The 12050-nt window shown below is 28.3% G+C and overlaps 1 protein-coding gene across 1 annotated transcript; it reads left to right on the top strand.

The window, feature by feature from the left end:
- The first annotated feature begins 4059 nt into the window (after nucleotides 1-4059).
- On the top strand, nucleotides 4060-10206 carry LOC105173203 (agamous-like MADS-box protein MADS3). Its single transcript, XM_011094883.3, has 8 exons — nucleotides 4060-4478; nucleotides 6379-6454; nucleotides 7126-7187; nucleotides 7744-7843; nucleotides 8621-8662; nucleotides 8901-8963; nucleotides 9060-9199; nucleotides 9878-10206. Exons 1-8 carry the CDS (start codon nucleotides 4297-4299, stop codon nucleotides 9966-9968), a joined length of 756 nt encoding a protein of 251 aa, XP_011093185.1. The 5' UTR covers nucleotides 4060-4296; the 3' UTR covers nucleotides 9969-10206.
- Nucleotides 10207-12050: the final 1844 nt, after the last annotated feature.

Below are 12050 nucleotides of genomic sequence, written 5' to 3'. Positions count from 1 at the left end.
AAAAAATAAAAATTTATAAAAAAATTCGAAAGGGGTAGATGAAAAAATTTGGAAAATTATAAGAAAAATTATCCACTTAATCCGTAAGAAAATCATTTTTTTTTAAAAAAACTAAAATGATAATTCTTAGTCCACAATGGCATTTTGGTTAGTTCACTATAAAAATAAATGAAAACCTAACGGAATAGACTAATTGTTAGGTGACCGTTAAATTAAAAAGAGATTTGGTAATTTTTCAACAAGGGAATATTTGTAATTATTTGGTAATTTATTCTTTAAAAAATTACACATATTTCGTCTTGAATTTTCAATAGTAAATGGATCCATACACAAAATTTATATATTAATTTACCCTTATAATTTCATATACTATACATATATTCTTGTACTAATTAATAATGATCTCTCTTGCTAGCTAGGCACACTTTGCGGCAAATATTTTATCACACTCGTAAAAATTATGATTAATAAATGTTGTATGATTATGAGTAGTGATTATTTACTATAGTTATTTATTTTTAATTTGAATTAATTAATTATAGTTAAATGTTATATTTTTTATAGTACGAAAAGTTATATAGAGAGGAAATGCAGAGTTATGTATGATAATTTTTAATTATTACAATATTTTCACCATTCTTACTAAATTTATGGTTGCACTTATATTACCATTACTTATTAATTAAGGCCTTGTTATATATTCTCACTTTTATTTATTTATTTTATTTTCTCAAAAGGGTTGAAGTTGTTGATATTTAGTATCCGAAATAATTATTATTAATCATGATATATCTCACCTTCATTCTTGTAGTAATATGGATATATATAACTAACGATTATTAATTCTCAATAAACGAGGAATAATATATAAAAGCAATAAGGGTAAAATGTAATTAAGTTAGGCTCATTTCACTTTTGGTTTCATTCGTTATGGGATTAGCACTTTTAGTCCTATAACTTACAAAACTTAGCACTTTTAGTCCTCATCTAATTTTTTTTTCTACAATTTAACGGTGCAACACACATGCCTAGTTAGCATGTGATCATTAAGTATTTTTGGCTGGAGAGAAAATTGATTTTTCCAATTTGGGACCATTTTTGGGGAAAAAAATATATTTTGAAGGCAATTAGAGCATAAAATATAACAATTTCTCTCTTCTCTCACAAAAATTCAATTCTATTCTTCCCAAACTTCTGTAGGTTTAAGCCAAGTAGAAGCAACACAAAGAAGAATCATGTATTCCACAAGTGAATCAAGTAGGCCAAATAAAGCACTCATATATTATTATTGAATAAAAAAAAAGGGTCAATTTTTCCTTCAACAGAAAATACTTAACGGTAACGTATTAGGCACGTGACGTACATTGTTAAATTGTAGCTGAAAAAGTATATGAGGATCAAAAGTATTAATTTTTATAATTTATGGGACTAAAACTGTTAGTCCCATAATGAATGAGATCAAAAGTGATATGAATCTAACTTATGAAACTAAAAATACTATTTGCTCTATCACAAACTATATATATAAAATTTTGATCCTATAATTATAAGGGTGCACTCTTGGTCCTTTTCAATTCGGAAATTTGCAATTGAAGATTACAATTAAAGAAAATTAGCACATTATCCAAATATCGGCAAAAAGAAAATTGTTAAATTCATCGAAAATTAGCACATATTTATCACGCAACCTTTAATTTGGGATCGGGATAGTTCCGTTGATACTCCATTTTGTCCCTGTGACATTTGGACTATGTGTACTAATTCTTTGTAACTATAGTCCTCAACTGCATATTTAAAATTGGAGAGAATCAAAGTGTTACCCCTATATATACGGGATCAAAATTATAATTTTTTCTTTAATTCTTCACAATAAAGTTAGGGTAAAAAGAAAAGGTATAGTCATTTCAGTGAAAAAAATAAATAAATAAGGATGGAACGAGACATAAAATTTACAAGAAATGTGGCCTACTTAATTTGGATTGTCACAAGAGGGAATTTTGTCACCTTTTGCAAAGTGGGCACCAATTTGATGAGACTGCAGCAAAGTCTTTTTTATGGTTTGCTGCCCACATAAAGCATCCTATATCTACTAACCTACCTACTCCTCATCAATAAAATTTGCGAAAAATTACGTCAAACACCTCCTGATTTATAATTTATTTATACAAATTATTTATATTTTTTAAAAAATTACACATACATTCGTTAGAAATATCAATATTATTTACACATCACACCCTGTAAAAATATCAACAACATTACACATACTACTCGTGTTTTTTTAGCTGTCAAAGGTGGTTTTTGTAATTAACCAAAAAATAGTTATGGAAAAAAATTCTTTTATAATATTTTTTTTCTTTATTCTTTATTACTCATTTATCGTATCTCATATTCTTGAAAATAAAATTTTCATTAATATTTTTATCTCATGATTTAAAATGTCATAAATACAATATCTCAAAATGAAATGACAAAGTGATTAATTACTACCTGAATGTACTATTTTTTATACTCATTGGCACGCAACTAATTAATGATCATTTAAATTACATCATATGTTAAGTGTTTGCTCTTTAATTTTCTTGTTGAGAATGTATATATATATATATATAAAACTTTATTTAGGGCTCTTACCTAAAATTCTATAGATAAGAATTTCTCTAGCTTTTCCACTTAATTAATTATTATTTTCAATAAAAAATTAAAATTTTAGTCTTGTAAGTATGTGGGGTTTATAATTTTAATTCTGTAAGAATTCATTTGGTGGATTTTGTCCCGCCAATGCACCAGAAGAAATATATATGACTTTTTACTATAGTTAATTATCATGGTTGAAATTAAAATATTTTGGCGTTAATAATTAACCATGGCTGTCAAACGGCTATTATAAGTTGATTTTGCAAATGAGGCCGAAATATTTGTTGTAGCTAAAAATTGTAGCGAATATTTTGGCAATAGATAAACCATAATGAACGCTGATTAAAACCGTAATCAAAATTTAAATTTTCGTAATATTGGTTTTGTTTGATTATGATAGATAGTGTTGATTTATTATGACTTTAAGTCGTATTGAGTTATAGCGTCGGGAACAATAAGTTTTTTTTCAACACAGCTGAGGTTAAAAATGTCCAAATATTTGCTAACATTGCAAGAAAAGTACATCTAATTAAACAGATCACGTGCATGTCAATTGCACTTTTTCAATCATTTAGAAAACTTGGACCAATTTTATCTTTAATGTGCAAAAATCTTAAAATTACAGAAAAAAAAATAATAAAATAAATCGTATAGAACTAAAATTGACACCCCTGGTATTTAAAGGATCAAACTTGCAATTTCTTTCATATCTACAAAATGTAAAAACTAAAAGATTACTTACAATCATTCAATAACAACATAAACTTAAACTACACACTCACACACATACATATGAACAAACCTTGAAAATCAGAAAGAAAAACAAGAAAGGTCCATATCCACACCACACACACACACACACACACTGTAGTACTATATATGTACTGAGAATACTATTTTTGGCAGTTTGATAACATAGGATTAATTAGTAGTGATAAATACAATTAACAAAACACATACTAAAACAGTTAAGTACTTGTAAAGTTTAACATCATCAAACATTCTTGTTTCTTGTCCAAATCAATGCAAGCACCCATAATCATCTCCCAAGCCCATATGTATTTTCACATGGGCACTTTAAATTCTTAAAAACAAACCCCTTTTTCACACAGTACACACACCAAGTGGGCTAGTAGTAGTGTAGTACTATACTCCCTAATTAATATTATTCTTCAACAGACCAATAGTCACAAAAAGTACTGAATTATCATCAGCAGCGCGTGAGGATCAGTCTTTACCCAAGAAAACCCTGTCACACAAGCAAAGATTGAGGTCTTTGGTTTTGGTTTTTGTACACAAGAAATGGAAAGACAACAGTAAAGTTCTTGTGTAAGAAAATTAAAAGAGAAACAAAGAAAATTGAGAAAAAAAAAGAACAATTATGTGTATATATATGATAGTACAGTGGCCATTTTCTTGCAAGAGGAAAATCCAAGAATTACATACATGTGTTGTATATTTATGAAGGAGAAGGAATTTTCAGGACCTCTTACATTATTACTACTCACTAACCCCACCCCACCTCCATCTTCACATATATGATTCCAGCTTCCACTATAAATATATAGATACATAAGCAAGACAGCATATATATATATATATATACATATATATATTCACACAGATACACCTCACACTGTGTGGAAAAGATTGAAGAGAATGGGGAGAGGGAGAGTGGAGTTGAAGAGAATAGAGAACAAGATCAACAGACAGGTGACTTTTTCAAAGAGGAGAAATGGGCTGCTCAAGAAAGCATATGAACTGTCTGTGCTTTGTGATGCTGAGGTTGCCCTTATCATCTTCTCCAGCAGGGGCAAACTCTATGAGTTTGGCAGTGCTAGGTATACACATATACATACAACTATGTATATCATATACATAAACATTCTTCAAAGTATATGTATGTGTGTGTGTTTATGGTAATGTGTTCATGTTGTTCAAGTGTGTTTCTTGTTTGAATTCAAATGGGCTGTTTTCGAACTACCTTAAAACCATGTAAGATCAGATTCTTTTGTCAATTTTCAACTTTTTTTTTTCATGATTTCAAAAAGGGATTTCAGATCATTTCAAAAACTCGACTTTCTGTTAGTGATTTCTATGCTTTTACAGAACTAGCTTTCAATTCTTGATTAGTTTTTTTCCAGTCTGTATATGTTGTATTTCTGCTTCTGTTGTCATTATCCAATCTCACGTTTTTGGGATTTGGGTATATATATATATATATTTGCAATTTGTTGTTTTTTACCCATCTTGAATTTCTTACAGTTTTTTATGGTTTCAAGATTGTCCATCTATATCTTTTAGTTTTTGTTTTTGATCAATGGGCTGCAAGATCTTGCAAGTCGACACGTTTCATGTTGTTCTGGGAGTCCCATGGAACAAAGATCAGGAAAAGAAAGAAAGACTGACGATGTTTTTCCAGTGCAGAAACTTCTCCAAACCCCTTCTTGGACCTCTGTGCAAGATCTAGGGTTTCTCTCTCCTCCTTTTCCCCCTCTTTCTCTCTCTACATTCTCTGCCTCCCTCTTCTCTTTAATGCTGATCCACCCCAATTTTTCACCAAGAAAATTAAAGAAAAAAGCTTCAACCTTTGTCTTTTTTCCCTTACATCCTTAGATCTTGTGGTTTCTTCACTTACCTAAATTACTGGGAAAGCACAGAAGAAGTACTATCTGAAATATGCATGTAATAATATATATGATTCTTAATTGAATGCTAAAAATCTTGATGCATGTGAATGAGGAGTCATGATGTCCTAACTCTTACATTTTTTGACGATAAGGTGAGAAAATAGGCTGTCTGGTGATATTATTACACCGTTTCCGGGCATAATTTGGTGAAAGTTTTTGCAAGCACACAAGTTGAGTTTTTCTTTGTTTTGGGTAGTCTGAAATTCAGGCTTTCAGGCAAGAATTTCCTTTTACTACACATTTTGGTGAAACATTGTTCTTTGGGGGATTTCTTTACTTCACTCACTCTCCCTGCACATCATCTACTGTTCTTTTTGTTTTTTCAGTTGAGATATATGATTAGTTCTTGTTGATGCAAGCTTTTCTCCACCTTTCTCATGAATCCCAGTTTCATTCTTTACTTAGATGTAAGAATTTTTTGGGTAAAAGACCTCTGATTATTAATGTCCTCAAATTCAGCAACATGTATACTTACTTCATATGATCTCTGTCTGTCTTAGTTTATGCTTCTTGTATTTTCTCCCAATTGCTCTCCTTCTTCCCAAAGAGGGATCTTTAATTTGTGGGAACTTGCTTTGTCATCAATTCATTTGGAAAAAAGATAAAAGAAAAGATTAATAGCTACGCGAAAAACTTTAATATTAAAATAAGCGTCGAGCTAATTAACAAGTAAAATTCTTAATTTATTGATAATCTATGTTAGTAACCAACTCTACTGATTTGAAAAGTTATGTCGATGTTATCAATACAAAAAAAAAAAAAAAAATTACGATCTTTTTCTTACATTTTCTCTTTTTCTTAGTTTTTCCTTGGAAATATGTTATAGATTGATTTTTAACCAAAGTTTTGTCAGACTTATTACAATTTATTTTACCAGCATACATACATACATATAAATTTATTAGACATTTATGCCGATGATCCGTGCTGCTTAATATTTCGTTGCGCGTGCTAGAACAACTTTGTTCATATTTTCGTAGTTTGTTTGAGTTATTATCGAACTTGAGAAGTGAAAATTGTTTCAGACAGAAATTTGTTCGTTTTCTTGCAGCATGACAAAGACCCTTGAGCGCTACCAGCGTTGCTGCTTTAATCCTCAAGACAACAGTGCTGAAAGAGAGACACAGGTTTTACAATTAGTAGTCTCCAACTTCATATATATGATCAATTAATCTCCATTGATTAATCAAGTACTGCATTTGTACTAAAGTACGAAATTATACCATTTTTCCAAAAAAAAGCTTCTAAAATTACACTTATACTACTTTCGAAAAATTTTCATTTATACTTGATCCCTTTCCGTAAGGTTTTGAAAGTAAAATGCCGATATTCAGCCAAAAAAATTACATAAATTTTTAATTTTGCACCTCGTTTAATATTTTCGTATGTATTTTATAGTTATAAAGGGATAAATATAATATATATATCATGGAATGAGGTTAACATTATTATATAAATACAAAATTATTACATAAGAATGTTAAATTAAGGATAAAATTTAAAAAATTATATAATTTTTTTTTTTTTTGCCGACATTAGCTTTTTTCATCCAAGCCCAAATGGAAAGGGTCAGGTGTAAATGTTGAATTTTTGAAGGGGGCGTAAATTTTAGATTCTTTTAAGAAAAAATATAATTTTTGCATTTTCAAAAGGGGTCGAAACATAATTAATCTTTAATCTTATGCAATATTGTTTTGGTGATATAAATTAAGTTTAATCTCAATGTATAGTTTGCAACTAAGTAATTAAACTGAATTATTGTTTCCTTTGTGGTGTGTGTGGATGGATATATATATAGAGCTGGTACCAAGAGGTCTCCAAATTGAAGGCTAAATATGAATCCCTCCAAAGGACTCAAAGGTTATATCTTGCACCCTTTTCTCTTACATTCTTTTACATGTCCCAATTTGTATCTATCTGTATGGTTGCATTTGAATTGAAGGATATGACGGATAAAAATTTCGTCGAGAGATAGTTTAAAACGAAGGCTAAACAATATAGATCAGAAATCCGTAAGTTCAAGTCCGTCCAAACTAGAACTTAAAACATGCATATTTGCCGTGTTCTTGAAAGTTTCGGATCAAGCATTGCGGCATTAATATATATAGATAGATAGATAGAATTATGTTGTTATACGAACTTTTGAATATTTAAATTTATCCTTTTAATTCATTCTATCCCGTCAATAAAATTTGTTCATAATAGTAATTTCAAGGGTTTGATGAATTTACTAAAATAGGCCTCAGGCTCGCACAAATCAATTCTTTGACAAGTTTTGTATTTTGAAGTTACTATTCAATGATCGATAACCAACTCATGAATAAATAAATAAATTATTTATATTTTTATACAGACATCGAGTGTGGTGTGTACTGCTGGTATGTATATAATATTGAATAATGTTTGATGAATGAAGGCATTTGCTGGGAGAAGATCTTGGACCTCTGAGTGTGAAGGAGTTGCAGAATCTTGAAAAACAACTGGAAGGAGCTCTTGCTCAGGCCAGGCAAAGGAAGGTATTTTATTCATTTAATTAATTAATATCTTATATTTCAATTAAATTAATATATTAATTATACATTGGGATACTGTAACAACTATTGTATTTTTCTACACATGAATTATTATGAATTTTCACAAATATATATATATATATATATATATATCTATATTATATATATAAAAAAAAAGGTCTTTTTCATCTTATAAACGACTGTTATGACACCACAATATCAATTTTATTATTACACCAATAATACACCTTTGATTTTTTTTTTCTTTTTAGAAATATGATGTGTTCTTTTATATATAATTTTATTTATTCATAATATATTTTAAAATGTAAAAGATTATTCATTATATGTAAGCAAGGACATCGTATCACGACGGCTAGTTAATATAAAAAGAAAAGTCCCTTCATACTCATAAATGACAGTTAATGACGCAGCAGCACTAATTCTTACTGAAGTAAAAAATGCACTTCATAATAAAATAATTAATTTATTTATCATTTCAAAATTTACATTAATTAATAAATTATTATTATTATTTTTTATTAATGTAATGTACTGATTCATATATTTTATTTTTATTTATAATATATTTTAAAACATGAAAAATTATTCATTATATGCATATAAGAACGACGTAGTTCAACGACTAGTATATATATGTCATGATACATAAACAACAGTTCAAATCTTTTCTTTTAAATTAATTTTTTCCAATTTTATATTCCATTTTACATGTATACATTTCCAGTTTATTACAAATAAAGATTTCATGTGTTGCAGACACAGATTTTGATGGAACAAATGGAAGAGCTCCGCAGAAAGGTATATATATACGTCAACAGTATTAATTTGATGGAACTGATGATGGATGATGTGAAGTCCAGTAGAGTAGACAACAACTGATGTGACTGTCTTAAAACTCAAAGCTTCTAATTACAACTCCTCTGATTTAATTACATTAGTTAAAAATTAATGTATGAATGATTTGTTCAGTTCATATATGTCGATTTTTGTGAACATAATTTCGATTCAGTACACAAACTTGTCATCATTCTTGCAGGAGCGCGAACTTGGAGACATGAACAAGCAGCTCAAGATCAAGGTTTCCCTGGAAATGTCATCGGTAATCGTGTCGTAGAATATTTTTACGTTCGAATGTTTTTTTTTTTTTTGTTTTATGAAACCTGAAAGAATTGACAGTAACCTTCGGAATTTGTAGCTGGAGACAGAAGGAGAAGGGCTGCGAGCCATTCCATGCCCATGGAACCCTGGTTCCTCGTCTGGAACCAATAGCTTTCCGGTCCACGTACAACCTTCCAATCCAATGGAAATTGAACCGGAACCTGTGCTGCAAATAGGGTATTAATTTATAAATATTTATATATATACTACAAGATGGTTTGGGATAAATGCATTTTCGATTCTTGAATATAGCTATTAATGCAATTTTGGTTCTCAAATAATTTAGAATTGCAGTTTTGGTCCTCAACCTCTAACTTTTTTTTTACTCTTTTGGTTCTTTTGTTAGCTTTTTCGTTAAAATTAATGGAAATTTCAATTAATATAGAAAAAACTGCCGCTTTCCTCCCATTTTGTGGTGTTTTTTATTTTATAATACAATGCACTCATTTTTTCTATTTTTTTTTCAAATTTCAAATGAGAATAAATAAAAAATAAAAAATAAATAAATTTAAACAACAAATTTTCTAAAATTTATTGATAATTTAAACAACAAACGAATTGTTGCTTAATTTTTTATTTTTTTTTGGTTTATTCTCTTTTGATGTTTGAAGAAAAATAGATGCATTGGATTACAATTTTAAAAACACCACAAAATGAGAGAAAATAGCAATTTTTTCCACATTACATGAAATTTCCGTTATGTTTAATGGAAAAAAATTAACGGAAGGACTAAAAGTGCAAAAAAAGTTATTTGAAAATCAAAATTACGTTAATGACTATATTTGAGGATAAAATGACATTTCTCCCAAATTATTCTAAGTTAGAAAATGTAATGATTATATATATGGGTTACAGGTACCATCACTACAACCTTGGAGAAGGGACATCATCAGTTCCAAGAAGGATGGCTGTTGAGAGTAATATCTTCCAAGGGTGGACACTTTGATCTCATCTCATATTTCAATTTGAATCCTATCATCATTGTCATGTTTACATATATATATGTTTCCATCTTGAATGATTGAAAGGGCCTTTGTCTTTGTCTTTGTCTTTTGGGAATATTTCAAACACTATCTTTGGACCTTTTTAAATCATCAACCAATATGTAAAGCGCATCATAAATTTGACATAGTATTTTATTTGTGTTTTATTTCAATAGTGGTTTTATGATTTTTGTAACCATACATCTCTAGAGCTTAAGCTTTACCTAAATCAAGATTTTGATTTTTGTGCACTAGCTAGTGTATGAATTATAATCAATTTTTACTTTTTTTTTTGTGAATAATAAAAACATAGGAAAAATAACAAACAACTCCCTTGTGATATTACAAATGAATAAATTATCCCATTATGAAAAACTAAATAGTAAATTACCTCTCTGTATAAGGAGGTAAATTGTTTCATTTTTTAAAAAGTATAGGGGAATAAACTTGCTATATTTTTTTCATAGGGGGGTAATGTGCTTATTTCAATATCACAGGGGAATAAATTGCTATTCACCCTGAAAACATATTTAAAGTCATCAATATCCGCATGAAGGGTCTGATTTGACCTAGTATTTAGGGAGTGTTTGCAAAAATTTTTATTTTTACGGAAGTGATTTTTGTAACTAAAAAAAGTTGAAAGTTGTAATAGAATCAAAAGTGAGGAGTGTTTGTGAAAAAAGTGTAAAAGCAAATAAAAGTTAAATTGAATAGTGTTTGGGAACAAATTACACTTTTAAAATAAACTTAATTGATTAACTGTCGATTTGTCCCTATTTATTTAGAAGATATTATTGTTGTTTACAAAGCACTTGTTGATTGTCAACAATAATTATTTTCACAAAAAATAATAAATTTTACTTTGACTAGTATATTTTCATGTTTATTTTTTAAAAATATTAATAGAAAAAATGAATGCTTAATTTAATAATGCTCCCACTAAGTAAATATATATAATTTTTTATTCATAAACAAAAAAAAATATTTTTAATTAATCATAGAATTTAATTTATATTTTTTTAATAGTATAGGAATAATATAATTATATAATATAGCAAATAAAATATAAAAAAATATAAAATATTTAATATGTGAAAGTGTAAATTTGATTATGGTTAAATTATTTAAAAATTTTAATATCAACTTCAAATATGCAATTTTAAAAATAAAATACAAAAGATAAAGTTAAATTAATGAAGGTTATTATAATGATGGTTAAATAGTAAAAATAAAATGAGATTTATTTACAAAAAAATCAAAGCAACTAAAAATACGCACAAGATACTTCTAACTTTCGGCCTAAAAGCAATTTTTTTAGTAGTTTCAGAAGCAGATGCAGAAGCTTCCAACACCTTAAAAATATTTTTTTCAAGCCAAAAGTTGAATTTTTTTTTTTAAAAAGCTCCCGCAAACACTCCGTCAATAAATCTAGACGAATTTAATATACTCGTATAAATGAATATAGTACACTTATTATGTAATTAATATACAATTTAAAAAAAAAAAGTGATCGATCACACAAAATTATTTAATGGAATGTGTAATTTTATGGGGGGTTGATTTTGTAACTTTCTTGAAAATGAGTAGGTTTCTTGATGTCATGAATTGATTTAGGATTTTAGGGTTCATTTATTTGGAATAAGCGTTTGGTAATTTTTTATCATCTTCCAGCTAATTAACTTTGAGGCCTAAGTGTCAGGAAAGCATAGGCCCAAAATTGAAGATCTAAGGAGACTGCGGATGATTATGGGCTATTGGGCTTCACCAAATCATAACCTCATTGTTTTACAATTTTTATTTGTAATTATACTTAGAATCTTGACATATCAAAGAAGAAATGACCTTTTAGAAAATAATATGGCAAATTATATGTACATCAACATCATCTATACAAACTATTCGTGTTTTTTGAATAATTATATATTACACACCACAGAATAGTTAAAATCATTATACAAATTACCGTTGTTTTTTGGCTACTAGGAGTAATTTTTGTAATTATACAAAAAGTAGAGTGATTAATATAATAAACTATAAATAAAGAA

The sequence above is a fragment of the Sesamum indicum genome, linkage group LG11, assembly GCF_026168435.1.
Source record: "Sesamum indicum cultivar Baizhima isolate 11 linkage group LG11, ASM2616843v1, whole genome shotgun sequence".
NCBI classification, from domain to species: domain Eukaryota; kingdom Viridiplantae; phylum Streptophyta; class Magnoliopsida; order Lamiales; family Pedaliaceae; genus Sesamum; species Sesamum indicum.
The sequence above is the reverse complement of the archived record's forward strand: the minus strand, read 5'-3'. Positions and strand labels throughout refer to the sequence as shown.

Bases quoted from the DNA above. Each gene is read 5' to 3' on its own strand.
- LOC105173203 (XM_011094883.3), top strand. From the start codon at position 4,297: ATGGGGAGAGGGAGAGTGGAGTTGAAGAGAATAGAGAACAAGATCAAC. The intron at 4,479-6,378 runs GTATACACATAT...GTTTTCTTGCAG, and splicing joins TATGAGTTTGGCAGTGCTAG to CATGACAAAGACCCTTGAGC. The intron at 9,200-9,877 runs GTATTAATTTAT...TATGGGTTACAG, and splicing joins GAACCTGTGCTGCAAATAGG to GTACCATCACTACAACCTTG.